The following is a 19,342-nucleotide window of genomic DNA, read 5'->3' on the forward strand; positions in this document are numbered from 1 at the left end:
TTGCACAATGTCATGATAAAGTTTGTTCTGTTCGCTTTGTTTGCTTTTCAGTTCCAGTAATTAAAGTAATATTTGAGTGTTGTTAGATGTACGCCAGTCAAACTCTTTTCTCGTTAACACCTACAGAGTCTGTAAATAACAACAGCAGTCAAGAAGTATTAGCAACAGTGTTTAACATATAAAATATATTTATAATTCTGTTAAGTTTCTTTTCTAAGTGACATCCTCCATATATTGAATATGTAAAAATAGCCTTTATATTTATATAAAGGGAAGCAAAAATTTGTGCAACCTAATGACAAGCATTCTGTAATAAAGTGTAGTATTTTCTCTACAACTTTTAAGACACTACAACAGCACAACTTTTCCAGCCCTAGAAGTAGAATTACACAAACGAATTACATGCATCAGTAAAACAAGAAAACAAACATCTGTTATTGTGCCTTATACATCTGAAATGTCAAACAAGAAAATATATGTATTTCATCATGAAATTATTAATTGCTTCATAATAAACCGAAATTGAGTAAACATGCCTCGACAAACAATCTGTTTTCTCTGTTACATGTGGCATCTTTCTCAGTGCTCATTAAAGACTTTGTTAATTAGCAGCTGGAGACAGTGGCTGAGGTGTGCACAGTGTGATTTTTTTCTTCTTCTTTCTTTTTCTGCCCTCTGTAGACCATGACACACAAGACGATCTTTTAGATAATTCCCAACACAATTAACAAACATCCACCAACTTTTCTAACAACCCTTGTCACAATCACACATATGCTACCATATGGAAGTGTTTTTTGTAATTTTGTCAAAGCAAAATATCAATATTTATGACATCCCATTATAATATGTTTCCTTTCCTTTTTATTTTTTTTAGCTCAGTTCTGTATTTGAACAATAGATTTAAAAGATGTGCTTTAGGATTTAGCAGGTAAATAAAGAATCATTGGAATTTATGATAGCACTTTATCAAAAGTTACCACAAATATTTTCTGAATTTCAATATTTCTGTCTGTATTTCCAGTCATCTGTTTCCACCCCAAACAATCCAACATACCAATCAATGAATCTCTCTGATACGTATAATCCCAATATAAATGTGATTAGGAACTATTCTGGAATCAATTTTTGTTATTCAATAATTTTTTTTCAGACTAAAAAGTGAAAAGGGTCTAATTTATATAAATTCTGAACATAAGCAGCTGTTGCAAGTTGAAACTGTTTGGTTCCATCATGCCAGCTCGTCTTCCATCATTGTTTCGTTTCCATCATTGTTTCCATAGATGCAGCAGGGCAGCAGCGCGCCCGCTCTCGTGTTTATCTCTAAAGCATCCGTGTAGAAACGTTAGCTTGAGGAGTTCCGCCATCCTCGAGAGCAGTGAAATGCTCAAAAATAGACATTCAATTGTTCAACTACAAACATAAGTGCGTATTATTTGTGATGTTACGCAATTTGGCTAGTTCAAAACTCTTTCAGATTATAAAATATGATTTTATCGAATCATACGTGTTTCTGTCAGTGCGTTAAAGAGCGAGGCAAACCCTCACACTGGAGGAAGCAGCATGGACTGGAAAGGCTAACGCTGATGACAGCTGCATAAAAGCGGAGAAAACGCCTTCTTATTAGGGTAGGAAGCGAGACAGTTCTCTTATACGATATCATCCTACAATATTTATGTTTATCTTACCTTTTATCGCTTTGTATGCTTTTTCACTAGTTAAATGTGACGTGCTGTACATCCTGCCAACTGACTGCCGAAAACAGACTGTCTTAACAGTTGTGTTTGTTTACTATTCATTAATCATTACTTTTAAAGAGTAATAAGGTCAATATGAATGTATGCATGTTATAAATTACATTTCAACTAATACTCCTGCACTTACCATTTGTTTGGAACAAACAATTCATGCTTTCCTCTGTATTTTTGTTTGTATTCTGCAGAATTATGGCAGATTCCTTTGGTCTACATAAAGACTGGTACTCAATACTGGGTGCCTGTCCAACAGATGACATACAAGAGCTGAAACAGAAGTATCAGAAGCTCATCCTCATGGTAGGTACTCAGCAAATGTTCCCATACATCAGTGGTTCTCAAACGGGGAAGTATTTAAGGTTAAGTTGCATTAAAATAATCAGAAAGTGCTGAATCAAGCCATGGTCCTTCAAATTGTACTCTGTTTAAAACTGTTCCCGCCTCCAATTGTTTTTTTCTCACTTCATTCCAATACTGTCTTGTCACTGAGTGGTGTATATCAAATGAAATAATAATTTATAACAATAATATCAATATAATATAAGGACCAAATCTACACCCTAGTGAAAAAAGTATACGTTATTGTATTTCAAATATATTCCACTTTTCAATAGTGCATTGGAAATATACTAACATAGTAAAATTGTACTATTTTAAATTATATTAAAAGTATATTAGCATCATGCTTTTACCTATTTTCACAATACAACTTTTAACACACTTTAAATTAATTGTATTTTCTAAAAAATATACTTGAATTTAAAATTTAGTTTATTTTTTTAAAGTGTATTTATTTGCACTTTATTAAAAATACATTTTAGGTATATTTTAACTGTGTGCTGGAAATTATCTTTGTAACAATGCATTGAAAGTATACTTTAAAAATACAGTATAGTGTACAATGTATAGCTAAGTTGTATTTGTCTAATAATGTACATTTGTTATTGAAGACCTTGTGGACCTTTCCTGATCCCTTCCCTTCCCTCCTGACTCTTCCACCTCACTTCCAGTCTAGCTACTGTCCTATTTTAATAAAAGGCAAACATGCCAAAAATATATTTTTAAAAAATATATATAAATAAACTTATGGTATATTACTTGAATGTTTCGAAGACACTCGTAATGCATTTGTAATGTACTTGTAACACAAATAATGTACACTTTAATTTCACTAATCAAGCATTAGTCCCTACACAGGCATATACTTAAAGTATACTAGAAGTTGGTCCAATTTAGTACACAAATACACTTAAAGTTATGCTTTACTACAATTAATTACAACTAAAATATACTTAGTACAAAATGAGTTGTTTCAAAATAGCACACTTCAATTTAACTAATCATGAACACACTTGAATTATACTGATAATTAGTCTGGCTGCAAGTATACTTAGCTATTTATTTATTTTTCTTTCACCTGGGCTTTATGGTCAGGATAGTTAGTAAGGTAGTTTTTAGGTTTAGATATTGGGTAGAATTAAGGGATGTAGAATATGATCCTGCAGAATAAGGCATTAATATGTGCTTTATAAACTAAGCAGCCAATAATAGTGAGAATTGGACCCTAAACTAAAGTGTTACCGTATGTAATACACACACACACACACACACACACACACACACACACACACACACACACACACACACACACACACACACACACACACACACACACACACACACACTATTCATTACAGTTATTTATTTTTATCACTGATAGTCTTAAAGGGATACTTCACCTCTGGAAAGATGAATGTGTATTTAAAATGGGTAATTTATGTAGTTTTATTTGGAGCCTTCTAAACTGAGAAAAGACAGAAAAATTTATTTTTGGCTCATGTGGATGAAAGACAACAACTTCCAGAATGCACTTGCTTCGCTGCCCTACGAGGCCACTCCCAAGCCACGCCTACTGGTAAGAGCGCAGTTAAACAACTAGGCTAGGCTACTAGTTGACTCGAAACTTAAAAGACAGAGTTTTATCGTGAGTCTCCGTGACAAGTCTGCCCGGGATTGTCCGGAATTGGCCCAAAATGTCCGGGATTCGGCTTTTGCGTTCTACAGTCACCGTTCATTATGTTTACTGTGGCGAGCAGGACAAGGCTGAGGGCCGGGGGAGAACGACGCAAGGCCGGTGGCGTGATTACTGATGAGCGACACCTGTGAGACGCACCGGTCTCGTATCTCTCAAGAAGGAGCGGGAATTTTCTTAGCAATGCTAAAACGCACATCAACCGATCACTTGTTTAGCGTTCATGTAAACACTACATTCAGATTCACCAATCGGAATGAATTCAGTTAGATTGGAACAAAAGGTGTGCATGTAAACAATAAATGGCTATTATAGAAAGCAAAAGCCGAATCCCGGACATTTTGGACGATCTCGACGGCCGGACATGTCCGGGAAAAAGGATGCATGGTAACCCCTACTCAGCTTTCTTTCAGCTTAGCTTCCAAAAAAAGATGGCTGACACTATTTGTACATTCTGTGAGTGAGATCCCATCCTTTTTAGGGGCTGGTTGAAAACATGCGGAACTAACTACTACAACTGGCTGTAGTCTCTAGCCTCTGGCCAAAAAAATGCTCCGATGACGCAAAAGGACGATTTTTGTGTCAACGAAAGATTTTTTTCCAGACTAAAAATACATAAATCTACTATGTCTATTTGTATTTTATATTGATGTTTTTACCATGCATTTATGATATTAACTGTAGCACTTTGAGATTTGCTCCAAATGTAAAGTGCATTACAAATAAAATATATTATTATTATAAATCGCTCGTCTCAGGGGGACATGAGGGACGGAAACATGGTAATTCGAAAATACTACAGGTTTTCTACTGATACAAAGCTTAATGCTAAATGCTGAAGTATCCCTTTAAGTTTTGAATATTGTATTGGAAAACAGCGGGCCTTGGAGTCAAAGAGACTGAGAACCACTGCCATAAATGTTATTTAATACACAATAAGTGCTGCATGTTATGCAGTACATGTCTACTGATAAAATTCATACCGAGATAAAGATTATGCTTGATTCTCCCATCAAAGTTTTCTCCTAGGGCAAATTGTTCTCGCTAAATACGAGCTTTGAAAATATATGCACAATTAATCAATGGCATCAGTATTTCTCATTAATACACATTGCAGGTTGATTTATCCCAGTCAAGTTATACTTAAGCTGATTTGTTTAATCCCAAACCCATTTTAATTACAGCAATCTCATAACACCAGTCGATAAATCAGGATGTGTGCCGTGCAATTTGTAGAAGCAGTTTGAAGACTCCATTCCAATGCCTTACGCAATATACAGCAGGAGAGTGATTGGTAATGAAATTGATAATATTTCAGGTTTTTTTAGCCTGTCAAAGTCAAACGAATCAGCATCTTGTGATGGAAATGCCATCACGTATTGGTTTCTTCATATTATAGCCAGACAGTTGGGCAGGAGTCCGCTTGCTGATTCAGAATTCAGCATTGCCATTGTAACCTCAGGCTTAAAGCAATCTATACTGCTGTATTACTTGGGATTACTGTTTGCAGTCACAGTGTCCTGCCTCATTCCTTCATTCTGAGTTCAGCTTGACAGTAGGTGGCAGTAGTGTGATGGTGGTAGGCTTTGTGCTTCGGTCTCTCTCCTCTCTCCATTGAAGCAGAAAGCGGCTGCAGGCAGAACACCAGAGCCCAGCGGAGGATGTGGCAGTGCTCCCTTCGCAGCCTCTGAGAGATGATGATGTATTGTTAGAGCTGGCGAGTGCTCCAAATTGCCCGGCCCTTTATATTGTGTTCCTGCTCTCCAAGCTCCATTAGCCCCAGTAAATGAATATTTTACAATGCGTGCAAAGAGACAGCAATTAAAGCGTGTAACTCCAGAGAGGCAGGAGGACGGGCTGCTCTAACAGAGCTCCAGCCTCTCGTTGTGTTATACATTTATGACAAGTACCTGAGCTATACAGACTGGAAATTGTAGAGTAACACTATAGTAAATGGGTGGTATAACCACATTCGTGTTTGTAACATTGAGTCCGAATGCATCTTAAGAAGACTTTGGAAAACAGTATAGTAAGCGTTCACATTCAAATGTTAAATCTTATTGGTTTTCCCTAAGGTTTTCATAAGTTATATATTTGAGTCATGTGACAATCTGATTTTGATTTTTAAAAGATGGGCCCAGATTCTGAAAGAATTATGTACAGCATGGAACAACTTTGAGATTTAATTTTGTGTTTTTAACATTTCTACAGTTCAAAAGTTTGGGATCAGAAAAAAAAATAATATATATATATATATTTTTTGTCCAGGAAGGATGCATTAAATCGATCAAATGTGACAGTAATGACATTTATAATGTTACATTGTTAGTTCAAATAAATGTTCTTTTTAACTTTCTATTAATCAGAGAATCATGAAAATAAACAAATTATCATGGTTTCCACAAAAATATTAAGCAGCACAACTGTTTAACATTTATAATAAGAAAAGTTTCTTGAGTACCAACTCAACATATTAAAAGGATTTCTGAAGGATCGTGATCTTTCAAAAAACATCCCAAAAAAATCATACTGACCCCATGCTTTTGAATAGTAGTGTTTGTATGTAATCTAAATCAAATCAATAATTAAATAATATTATATATATGTGTATATGCGGAAAAAAAATGCTAATTCTTAATACAAGGGTAATATTTTTTAATATATAAATATATATATATTTTTTTAGATGCCTAAGCTTTGACCAATTAAAAATATATTCATACATTTTTACTTTTTTTAAATCTTGCATTTTCAAATTCAGCCCAGTGTATCTTCATCTCTCCATCAGGCGCTCAATCAAATGCTCTGTTACGACAGACCTGAAACTCAGTTCACAGGAACTATCTATTTGACAAAAGACTACCCAGGGAGATGTTTGTGGAGCAGCGGTATGTGCTTGCCAGGGCTAAGCTGCACTTCACACCTGTGGTCCTGACTCCTCGAGCTCACCTACAAAGAGTAGAGGGAAGCAAAACCCTATCTCCGATTCCGCCACTGGGGAGAGAGTCTAATTCTCTAGCAGAATCTGGCGTCCTGCTGGAGGTAACTGAGAAATTGTGCTGCCAAGCTTGCTCAGCCATTCTCAGGGTTCAGGACCGGAGCTGTTTTTCCTTTTCTGTGCTGGCTGAGAATATATGTTGGATATATTACTTTGGGAAAGGTGATGGTTCAGATTGCCACACCACAGAAATAAAAAGAGCAAATCTAATATTTAAACATATGGCTAGTGCAGTTTGTCAATGTTTTTGCGGATGCATTATGCGTATTAAAATACACCCCAAAATGCTTTACAAATGGGTGTCATTATGTATTTTTTTTCAGACCGATTTTTTTTCCACCAACGTGTAACTTTCCATGTTGTGAATATTAATTAAAATTCCATTTTCAATCATTACACTACGTAGTAGGCTTTGTTTTATATTTTATAGATATTCGGTTAACACCTGGTGCATTATATTATACTGAATTTCCAGTGTTATTCTAGATGGCTACGCTGATTTAAAGTTTCGCTTACGGCTCAAGATTTCACTTTAGCTATTTAGCTTTGGTCATTCTCTGATCCTCTGATCTGAAGCATCCTAAACACAAATCGATTTAATCCTCTTAGCTGGTATCCTGTGCCGTTCCTAATCTTAATGTCTTTTTTACTCTGGTACTTTTAATTAAACTGAGATTTGAGTGAAGAAGGATGCTTTCCTTGCATTTTAGCAACTTGAAATTCTCTTTAGAATGTAATGACGGCATGTGAAAGCGCCAGTGCTGGAGAGAATGCACTCCCAAAAGCCTTCCATCAATTGGATGGCCGCAATGAATGATTTACGTCAGTATATTTAAGGATCTTTCAGTTAAAGTTCATTGGCCCCTCTTTTTCGTATTTGAGAGTGGGCTGCGAGGCGGCAGAGTGCTGTCTTCCTCTACCCGCACTGTAAAAATGCCAAGAAATGGTTAATGATTCTCTCAATCAGGAAGTTAATTTTTGGCTTGTTGCTGCAGTTGCTTTTCTGTTCCTCTTCTCATCGCATTCTGACCGCCCATTAACAAAGTGAAAACAACAACAAAAACACAAACAGAGAAAGGGGCGAGGAGGGAGGGTGGATGAACGGGAAACAACAGAGAACAGGCACCCTTAAATTTTAATTAGTTTTAAACGTAATTGCTTGAAATGATTAGTTGAATTCAGTCTTCCTGTTGCTTAAAATTAAAAATATAATCGCTGTGGACAGTAATTGGCTTGCCCCAGATTGTCGGTTATTGTAGCCCAGTGTCACCCCATGCATCATTACCCGACTTTGGCGGCGATGCGGCTTCTGAACTATAGCGACCATACAAAAACACAAACACACACACATGCAATGCTGTGCTCGCCTGTGCCAGAGCATAATCAGAGTTTGGTTGAATGCCTGCTCGAAAGGATCTAAGTTGTTTTCCGTTTGCCCCTTTCAACCTTGCTCTTCTCCAGTGGGCGAATGAAGTGCCCCACGGCTCAACTGACCCTCAACCCCCACTAATCGATAGTCACAGCCCACGATCTGTAGATCGCTCAAGGAGAATGACTCTATACTGTAAGGATCCATCTAGGCCGGAAGGGACTGTCAAAATAAATCCCTAAAGCTTCCTTTAGGGAGGCTGGATTAGACTTCTGGGTAAATTTTTATTTTATTTTGGCGAAGCTGTGATGTTACGGTAAGATCTGTCATATTTAAGGACACAAAGTGGGGATCGCATTAGTGGTTTTGGCTGGAGGAAGGAAGCGGCCTTTGCCCTTCTAACTGTCCACTCTGTCCAGTCTTGTCATTGGAAAGACATATCTGTCCTAACTGATATATATATATATTTTGCACCATTGTCTGTATTAGTGCCCATGGTCTGCCTTCTCTGGTAAACTGTCCAAAAGAACAGCAAGTCCTTTAGCAAATTGCCCATTAACTTTGTGTCAAGACTTGTCACCATGTTCACATTTTTATTATTCTACCTTTTATATCACCAAATACCGACCGTTTCTGTTTGTATTCTGTTTCTGTAATCTGACTTAATTGCATTAAAAAAAAGTTTTTGTCCTAATAGTTTCAATCAGGCATGACTGTCATTGGTTATCATTTCTGTCAGTCTCATCACTCTGCATTTTGATTGGCAGTTTCACCCGGACAAGCAGAGGCAGGACGTATCAGAAGGGGAGGCGGAGCAGCACCTGCAGAGATTCATTGACGTCGACCAGGCTTGGAAGATCTTGAGTAATGAGGAGAGCAGGAAGGAGTACAACCTCCAGCTACGGGGTACGTTCCCTCCTGTCTATCCTCTTATGCACTTTCAGTCTAATCCTTCTAAGTACTGAAACTTTACTAAAGTGTATTTGGAGGAATTGTGTTTAGATGGGCTATGCTGTATTGAAATTCGTAAATGCTAGATGACCACACTTATGATTTTTGTGACCAAAATATCATAGATACACGGGTGTTGTTTTCTAATTAATTACCTAGCAATGCCCTAGCAACCACCCAGAATACTCTGGAATTTTCATTCAGTAGTGAAACTACACAGTTTTTGGAAGAATTATGTTTAGATGCAATGGACTTCATTGTATCAAATTTTGGAATCTGCGTGATTGGGAGTTTCGTGAATGACGAAACAGATTTCACTTGTGTTTCGCAAGTTGGTCAAGTGGCTGCTTGATTTGGAAGTGAATTCTGTGTGAGCGGTGCTTCATACATTGCTACAGTATGGACAATGTACCTTTTTTGCTCTCAATTTTGTTGATAATAATGTCCCCCTGTAGTCAATAATTGTATCCCTTAAAACTCATCTTTGATCACCAAAATGACATATTTAAATGTTTTTTTCCTGTAAAAAACCCCGTCATGCCTTAAAATTGCTTGAATGTAATACAAACGTATACCTTTGCTTCATTTAGTATACGCGGAACCGTGAATATGCTAATTAGTCCCGCCTCCACTCACACCAGCTCTCAGATTCACTCGGCCAACTTACTGAGGTAAACGATGCACAATGGTAACGATAATTAATATGATTAGCCTTTTGCTTGACTGTTATCAAACAGCTAATAATGTGTTGCTAATGTTACACAAACCATGTTCCCGTTCGCGTCTCAGAGTAAGACAGCTGCCTTCTAACAATCATCTGAAACGCTTTGAACAACTCATAATGTCGTCTGGAGAAAGTCATATAGTTCATCATAACATCATAATATACATGATATACACTTGTTATATTGCTAAATTTACCCATTTTTTCAAATCAACAAAAAACATAACCTGGCATCTCTCGAGACTCCCTTGCTAGTTCACTGTTAATGATATGCTAAAGCCCGCCGGCACGTTGACGTGCTTGGTTACAATGTAGTTTGTGACGTCAGAAACACCAGCGATTTCAAACAGTGTCTTTTTTTTTTTTTTTTTTACCGTTTTAGACATGGAACGAGCACTTTTGGCTTGATAAATTGTCACATAGCAATGCCATATCAACCATCCATAACAGTCTAGCACTGGTGAGTACAGCTCACGTTTACCCTGAAAAATAAAAATTCATCATTCATTTCTGTTCATTGTTGATAATTTATTAAGAGCATAAAGCAGCTTTGTCACTAGCCCTTTGGCAAACTGAAAATTGTCTAAAATATTTAAAATACCAAAGGAAGGAATGAGAACCGAGCTGTTGTCTTTGGTCTGGACAGATGCTTCCTTACAGAAGAGCGTAGCTAGAATTGTGGGTACTAGAGGAGGAGGGAAATAAAGAGAGAGTGCGAGAGAGAATGTAGGTCAGGTCTGTCACACATGGCCAGTTCTTACATGAAGTGATAGTCTGCTTCTCTCCTCTCTCGCCTAAGGAACAAGCTCCCCCTAGCCCTCCATTAGGACCTTCAATAAGTGTACATCCAGGGTCCTGTGCGCCATTAACTGGGGAGCTGTGGCATCGCCTTTAGGGGGGGACACTTTGCACAGCTACTTGCTAACGTAGATCGCCACAGCCACAGAATTGACATTTAGAGAGCGTCCACAGAAAAGCCAGGCCTCGTTTAGGCTGCACATGTGCAGTAGTGATGGAGTTGACCTCCTCATTTAAATGCAGTGACTTTATTTCAGACATCAGACACGCTTTGTTTTGACTTAATTTGCAAGTATTTTTTTCAATCGGTTTGAATGAATGATTCAATGACTCGCTGATATTACCACATTTTTTTTTGCATACATTGGTGATATTTAATTGTGTGTGCTCATTTCCTCTATTTTTACATACAAATTTTCTTTGCCATTTTCTAATGCGCACTTAAAGTTAATATTTTATAACACTAATAACACTGTTAAATGTAATCTTTATAAAAAGTTCAATTGAATATGATATGTTGTACTGTAAATTATAATTAGGCTAAATTTAACATGTAGCATTTAAAATCATTTATTTTATTTCATTTTTATACAAATTGTGTAGAATTTTAAGTGACTGTTTATTGGTCATCATGAAAATAATTGTTTGTCGGTATTGGTGCAAAAAAAGATGTACACAGTAAACTGTACAGTTAATTTTTTTTGTCTAATTGAACTCTCAATTTAAGTCTATATGGTCTGTTTTAATTAAGTTTGAGATTGATTCTGGCCAGCTCAAAGAATACACTAATCCCTAACCAACTTAAGTAGCCTGCCCTGCAGTCATTAACTGGACACTGAAATGTGTGTCAATATTGACCAGACAAGGTTTGATGTCAAATACTGTGGCATCTATTTAAAAGGCCACATCTGTTTGGGTTTATCTTTTGCAGTTTAAAAAAAATACTAAAATATATAGTATTTATAAATATTCATGCACTCTACTCAGCAATGCATTCAGTTTTAAATATTCATGAACAGGGACTTATTTGTGATGTATAAGGAGAGATGGCATTTTACTTGTGGTTACTGTCATAGGAATAAGTCTTTATACCTTTCATCAGTTTACGCATCTCTGACTTAATGACTGAGCAGAAATGCATCATCTGTAGCTGTACATTCGTAACTGGAGGTTGTTCTGGGGTACTCTGTATAGTATGAGGTAATTAATCACATTTTTATGTTGCATAACTAAAATCTTCCCATCAGTTTAGCTTTTTGCTAAATATTATATCCGAATGTTATTCATATTCTTGAGGTGAATGGAGACGCATCGGACTACTAATTTCAAAGATGGAGCTCATTTCATTGTCTCAAGTTCTTTTTTCTTTTTTTGCACCTACTGTATAAGAAATTAATGATACAAGTTAGTCGACTTTTATTTGATCTGATTTTCAAATCAAATCAAATCAAATAAAAGTTAGTCGCCAGAACTGAAATGGTACCTACTTAGGACATTCCTTTAAACAAATTAAAAAAGAAAGCATGATAAAACGCTGCATTCAAACCTGTTAATTGCCAAGATCTCAGACAGTACGCCAGAAAGGGACAAGAACCGTTACTTGGAAGTGTCGTGTTCCTGATTCCCTTTATTCATTAGGAAGCAAAGAGATCTAATTTCATTCTCTGCCTCTTGACAATTAATTGTCATATTGCATTTTCTCACACATGATTTTAGTTTCAAATTCACTTATTAGCAGCCTTTAAAGCAGAACCTTGTGAAATGCCCAGTATTCCCTGCTTTAATATTCAATGAATATTTTAAGACAACTCATTTGTGTTTATTCATAGCAGCAGTAGGAGACATGAAGGCTTTGCTAGGACACTCTAAATGACCTCAGATGACTTTGCAGCTTCTCTTTTTCTAAATCTCTTATAAGTGGAACAGCAGCCCAGCAATCCTCCGTGATTATTGCTTAAATATTTCAACGAGCAGCAAGGATTGCTCTGGAAACTTTTTGACTCTTCCAGACACTTCTTTTTCCTGCGAAAGCTCAAAGGTTCAGGATGTGGCTTGCTTTTTTTTTTTGTGTGACAAAAAACCAATGTGGCAATGAAACGCGTAATCATATATATATGTTTCTTGTTATCAGTGAGGTATTAGTCATAATGTATTGCCTTTGCCTTCCACAGTGTTATTGTAAAATGCAATGCTAAAAGGACTTGTTAACTGGTTTTTGATGAAATACTGCTTTGTTCGTGATAGAAAGAGAACATATTGTCAAATTTTTTGCTTTATGCTGGATTGATCATCAATTTGACTTTCTCTTCCTATTACATTTCTCTGCAGCACATGAACTGAAACAGAGCTGGCCAATGGACGCCCATATAACACTAGACGACATGAATTGGGATTGTGGTTAGTCTTTACCCTGTTTTCAAGCAACTTATAATAATATGTTATAAATATGGGTTATAATTATAAAGCATCTCTTCTGTTTCAGACACTGAGTGTTATACGTATGGCTGCCGCTGTGGAGGAGAATTCATCTTAGAAAAGGATGACACACAAGAAATGGAAACGGTTGTGTGCTGCTATTCCTGTTCGCTCAGCATTGAAGTTAAGAAGGTTACATGACACTTTTGGATACTTCAGGCTAGTTTCTCATTGGACTGTTATTTAACTCTTTTCCAAAAAGGGACTTATTCTATGGACACGTAGTGGATTTTAACAGGAAGTCAGCCCCATTCATAACTGAGCCTGGCACTTACAGTATGACAAATGATTTGTTTTTTCAGGAACTGTCTGAATTTTTCATCAGGTGGATTAAAATTTGACAGTATACAGAAATCAAAAGACATTTCTTTCTTACAGCTATTTTTTAACGGTCTCCACATAAAAACCTTCCCGTTATCCTTTTTTTCTTGTGGAACGGAGCAGCATATTTCATTTCATTCACATGTACCTTTTATAAAGTGCATCACCAAATAACAGTTTCCAGAATTGGGTCACACTAGACTCTCACTGTCACAGAAAGCCCTTGGTTGTTTCCTCTGAGCTAGACGTGCTCTTTTACAGACCAGACGTTTACTGAAATGCTGTTTGTTCCCCCCTCCTTTCACTCCCCTGTGTTTGCGAGGACCGGGCGGGCGGCTCAATAACCTCTTAGCTCTTGTTAACTTTGTTTGCATGTAAATAAATGCACTTTTTCCTCCTCCAACAATGAAGTCACAAACTGCCTCCACACATCACTGGCCGAAAAAGGCCCTCCAGTTAATGATGAGCTTTTAATTTTTCTTTCGAGCCTTATTGTTCTCCGGTCCACTCAATTTTGGGGGGATCCGCAAGGTTGTGGCATTGGAATAGGGTCATGGCTTTATTAAACTTCAAACAGTCATTAGGCTGTTTGCTAAAATCTGTCGTCCCATAGTAGAAACAGCTTGATCGGGGCAAAACCACGCTTTTCATCAATGTCCTGAGGCCTGAACCGAGGCTAGACCTGCCAGTGGACCGGCAATGGACCGAACTTTAATCGACTGTGACATCAATTACGGATAATCTCATCACTTTTGGAGAGTGGGCTTGTCAAATCTCTAATTAAGTCCTCAGTTCCCCCTATATGTGCAGACAGGATCAACAACACATTATAGTGCAATGATGGACATCATCATTCTATTTTTGAGGGGATATAACTTTTAACCTTGCGTGCACTTGTGGGTCTGGCCAGGCAGTTGGGCAGCTGTGTTTCTTTGAATGAATGTCCCTTTATGTCGGTGACTATAAATGGAGAAATAATCATTATCATTCATAACAATTTGCATGGTAAAGATGTGTTATTTTAATGTTCGAGTCATTACATTTTTGTATGTTGGCAATTTTTGTATGTTGGCCAACTGAATTATTTCAGCGTTCATAAAAATAGATCAGAAAGTCCGTTTTAAGGTTAGAAAATTAGAAAGCTATGTAGTTTTATTTAAAAAAATACAAATTTATATTTAATTGGATATTGCAATTACTTTTTCTTGTAAATGTTTGGGAAAATATTGAAAATGTTATTGAAAGTTATTTGCAGACACCTCACCAGGAGTCTTTTTTTTTGTTATAGGTACTGGCATGTATTTCTGAGGGAAATGACATCCTAACTATTTAATTCGAACCTTGTCTCTCCGTTGTTTGGTGACTATTGTCACGTTATTTTCCCTGTTGACATCTGTGTGAACGGTAACCCAAAACCTTTGTCTAACTAAGCAAGACTTTCACTGATCCCGGGTTCTTGTTCGCAGGTAGCTTTGAAAAGAGTTTCCTTTAATGCAAAGCCTGCACTCCAAGTAGCTGGAAGATAGGACCCTTTTTCTTTGAATGAACTTTCAGCGCCTTTTTTGCTCTCATGGTTTCTCATTTAATGCAGGCGGTTGGACAAAAGAGGAAACCTCCCTCCCTCTTTTAACTCCTCTCAGCTCAAACCTTTAAAATAGCTTGTGTGTTTTGGACAAGATTGCATACCAGTATTTGCCTCATCTCAAAATTGTCAGAGTGGCCAGCAGGTGGGAACCCTTGAGGAGGAAGATGGCGGAGAACATTGTTTTTTTTTTCTTGCATAAAATATTATAAAATCTCAAGCCATTATCCTTTATACATTTTCAGAATTCAGTTTTATAAATATGTTAATAATACATTTGTGGTAACAGTTTAAATCGTCCAATTCGTACTATTAACTAGTTGCTTATTAGCATGCATATTACTAGGATATTGGCTGGATATTACTACTTAAAAAAGCACATATTAAAGCCTTATTCTGCTTGACCATATTCTACTTCCCAATAGCTACTTTACTAACTATTAATAAGCAGTTATTAGGAATTTATTGAGGCAAATGTCATAGTTAATAGTGAAAATTGGACTCTAATCCAAAGTTTGACCAAATTTGTATTTGTGTAGATCTGCATTTACAGAATTTTGTGTTCATACTGAAGGTACGATATTGAATATGAGATTATATTTGCATTTAAAATTACACACTTCACCTTTAAGGTTGTATTGTTTTGGCTCTATTCTTGATGGATGACTCTACTAAAGATGTTTGCAGGAAGCTGATGGCTCCATGCTTGTGTTGTGGTTGTCTGGTTTGTTTATGACTGAGAGTCTTTCAGAGAGCCAGAGGTTTACTGCCCATCCCATCATCCTATCCATTCAATTGGCAATAATGCTAACAGCCCTCATGCAATGCTAGACCTGTGTGTGTGTGTGTCTGTGAGAATGAGAGAGAGAGACCAACAGAGAGGGATACAGTTATATTAAGCCAAAATATAACCTCTCAAAACACCTATGAATCCTTATAGGTAAGTTTTATTCTGCATTAACAGGATTTTTTTTTTCTCTTCTTTTTTTTTTTTTCTGTAATGTGTAGACCTGAGCTATACTATCTGCTTTAAATGTGAATAGGTGCGTTTGAATCATGACTGTTTTCTTTTAAAGGCTATTTACATATTTGTTGTGAAAGCAGTTGCCAAGGGGAGTCACAATGCCAGAGCGTCCCCAATGTGCTCATAGACTAAACAAGTGACAGCACTGGTGCACCCATAAAGCCACCGGGCCCTCAGGTGCCCCCACCCCACTGTTGCATGCCCGAACATGTCAGAACCTGGTTTTAAAAATAACTACTCCTTGTTAATCAAGCCAACCTGCCCCCAACCACTACACCAAAACACACACCGTCCTCCCTTGCCGATAATTATGTCAACCTGCTTGTCACAAACCTTCATTTGCCTGTTTTTTAATGTTAGCATGTCATATATGTTGGCAGATAGATGCTTTCTGTCTTTAGCCTGATAGACTAAAAAGGCACGGCAGTAATGTCTCAAAGGAGGCGGACTTGCTAATCAACGACAGCAAGTTGATTTGAAATGCAACAAGGACCCGCTTGGCCACGCACAGCTTGCTTGGAGATGCAACTTCATTGTTTGCCAATCTCTTAATTGGTTATTGGCCTTATAGCTCTATTGAGGGAAACCCTCTAATTTGGAGTGAGATGGAGTGGGTGGTAATTGCAGACAGTGTAGCTGTAGATGTGTCATTTCGAAGTGTCCAACACACCTGAGCTGTCTGTTTTATTCCCTGTCCTTCTCTTTTAGGAAGTGGACATCATTCTACAACTTCCGGGTCTAAGAAACCCATCATGTGGTATTGATTCCAAGTGGAACGGGAATGCCTGCATGTTTTAGGCCGTGGCTGGGATAAAGAGCTTGGCCCTTTATTCCCATCGCCTGTCGCTCCTGGTGATGGAATTAGCTTGAAGCAAGCAGAGCGGAAATCACTCGGCTTTATGAATGACATCCCAGAGGTGGGAACGGATTAGTCTTTTCCCTCTCTCCCTCAGTCTGTGTGTCTGTCTGTCTCTCTCTCGCTGCAGCTCTTCTCTTTACAGCACCAGGTGGCTTTTTTCCCGGGCACAAAGGTGTTTCTCTTAATCCCATTACGCCAGTGTTAAGTCTCACCAACATCAAAATTACCCCCACCACCACTAGCCTTCGTATCTCTTTGCTTCTCCCACCCCCAGTTCGCTTTCCATCCGCTCCCTTTCCGAGTGACTGAAGGTGGTTTCACCTGAAAGGAGGAGAGATCTGCAGGGCAGCTGCTGTTTTAGCAGTTGATGTTTCCATTGCTGACTCACAGCGATTGCCAATCCTGATCCAATTTCGCCATGCTGGTGGCCCCTTATTCCCTTGTCCAATAATGTGTCTGCTGGAAAAAATCCCACTGCTCCAAATCAAGTCTAATCCTTGCTGGAGACCTCATGTCAATCTTGTCATCCAAAAGGGAAAAAAATCAAGACAAAACCATACATCTGGACCCGCCCCAGATCTCTCTTTCTCTCAATTTCTTTGGCCTCTAGGGATGGCTTTTAAGTCCCCCATCTTCTCCAAAGAATAGAGTAGGGATCACGCAACATGACCTACCAGAACCTTGATATCACAATATTGCCACCCTTGGGCATTGGGACATAGGTGCGGATTAAGACTTTGCATAATAAGATTACACGCTGACTGAATGATATCAAGGGACGATCCATATGTGGCAAGCTGGCTCTCTGTCTCCGGCTCAGTGACGGGTGGTACAGCTTGTGGAGAGAGATGCCTGGGAGAGCCGCTGGGAATCAAATGGGATTCAGATTGTAAATGAGTTGGCCATTTGCAGTCATAGTGACTGGATCTATCGCTGTCTAAGATTTAAATGTGAGAGGTTAGATCAGCTGTCCTTTGTGCGATTACCACAATGACCTCCAATGATGGCCAAGTTTACTGGGACATTTCTACATTGATTCGTTTCTTCTGATAGCAGATGTTTGACATCACTTGCTGTGTTTTTCAGTAAGCAATCAAAGAAAGTGAGATGTTCTGATTCTACGACTAGTTTGTCTGTCAAATGCACAATGGTTCTTCCTAAATATTCCCAAATTCTCACCCTAGATTCCTTCTCGAAGAAAAGTCAGAAGTGGTCAAAGCTGGTAGAAGTTTCCTTTTGTCCATGAATACCTCGGATGCCATAGTTCAAAAGTGACAGCCCCTGCTGACAGACCCCTCCATCCCAGGAGCTGCTTTTCTCTCAAGAATCTCACCATTCATGGCTCCCCATTCCCGCATCTTCAAAGCAACATTCCAAGAAAATCCCTCACATAAAAAGATACCTCTCCTCATGAGCTGATGATCTAGGGGTGTCAAGCTGTTGTTCCTGTCCCACTGTGTGCTGTGGGAAATGGATGTGTCTGTCAACTGGATGGGATCAATAAGCACAAGGCCACAACACTAACCCGCTGCTCTCCTAAATGACTCCATGAGTCCTTGTCCGCTGTGCTGGGCTGTCAGGCACTGTGGGGAACTTGGGGAAACTGGAAATGCTTCAAACCAGGGGGTCCCAAACAGAAAAACATACCCGCTAGTATTAAACAATACCTTCCAAACCGTATAGCAAGTACAGACCGCACAGCTTTGCGAATGAGGCCATGTCCATTGTGTCAAATTGCTGGACAAAAGGGAAGTTGAATGATGTTAACTAGTCTTTTGGACCTTTGTGGATTTGTGATGTATTTTGTAATAACATAAACATCAACATCAGTTCAAGGCAGTTCAGTTAGGCTAAATATAGAACAGCAACCAGCGTCCTTACAGAGTTCATTTCATATTAGTCATTGGTAAAGGTGCATGATATACTGGTGGCATAATATTCATATTCAAGTTAATCTTTAAAAATACTAATAATTTAATAACTTGCCAATGCAAATCTCAAAATTAATATCCATTTTTCCATACTGTACATTGTTACATTATTTTGGAATGTTGTTAGGCCTAAATTGACATATAGCATTTAAAGCATTGATTTTTATAGTTTATTTTATTTTTAATATAAGACAAAATAGTATAGATGTTGGCCATTTATCGATTATTTGTCATAATATGATAATTATTTGTCTGCACTAGTCAGGGTTTAAAATCGGTACATCCCTAGTCATTGGTTAACTATATGCTTTTTTCCAAACTTGGACTAAATCTATCATGCTGTTGAATTCTGCCATTTCAATCCAACCCCAGTGGCAGAGTATATATATATATATATATATATATATATATATATATATATATATATATATATATATATATATATATATATATATATATATATATATATATATATATATTACTGGATTGCATGTGTTTGCATTCACGTTTTGTCCCTCAAAACA

At 37.7% G+C, this 19,342-nt stretch overlaps 2 protein-coding genes across 12 annotated transcripts in view; both read left to right on the forward strand.

The window, feature by feature from the left end:
• The first annotated feature begins 1,382 nt into the window (after positions 1–1,382).
• dnajc24 (DnaJ (Hsp40) homolog, subfamily C, member 24) lies at positions 1,383–17,416 on the forward strand. Of its 4 annotated transcripts, none has more exons than XM_079603899.1 (6): positions 1,383–1,628; positions 1,719–1,838; positions 1,943–2,054; positions 8,921–9,059; positions 12,955–13,023; positions 13,109–15,627. In XM_079603899.1, the coding sequence occupies exons 3-6, from the start codon at positions 1,947–1,949 to the stop codon at positions 13,240–13,242; spliced, it is 450 nt and encodes a 149-aa protein (XP_079460025.1). In that variant the 5' UTR covers positions 1,383–1,628; positions 1,719–1,838; positions 1,943–1,946; the 3' UTR covers positions 13,243–15,627. The 4 variants fall into 4 exon arrangements, with proteins under 4 accessions (XP_079460025.1, XP_079460023.1, XP_079460024.1 ...); XM_079603897.1 differs by having other exon boundaries at positions 1,719–1,826; XM_079603898.1 differs by having other exon boundaries at positions 1,719–1,777.
• LOC306993805 (uncharacterized protein) overlaps positions 16,879–19,342 on the forward strand; it is an 88,539-nt gene continuing 86,075 nt past the window's right edge. For all 8 annotated transcript variants that reach the window (XM_079603906.1, XM_079603907.1, XM_079603900.1 and 5 more), the window contains exon 1: positions 16,879–16,945. The gene's annotated coding sequence lies outside the window, so the exon portion shown is untranslated. The remainder of the gene's footprint in view (positions 16,946–19,342) is intronic.

This window comes from Phoxinus phoxinus, assembly GCF_949152265.1.
Source record: "Phoxinus phoxinus genome assembly, chromosome: 25".
NCBI lineage: Eukaryota > Metazoa > Chordata > Actinopteri > Cypriniformes > Leuciscidae > Phoxinus > Phoxinus phoxinus.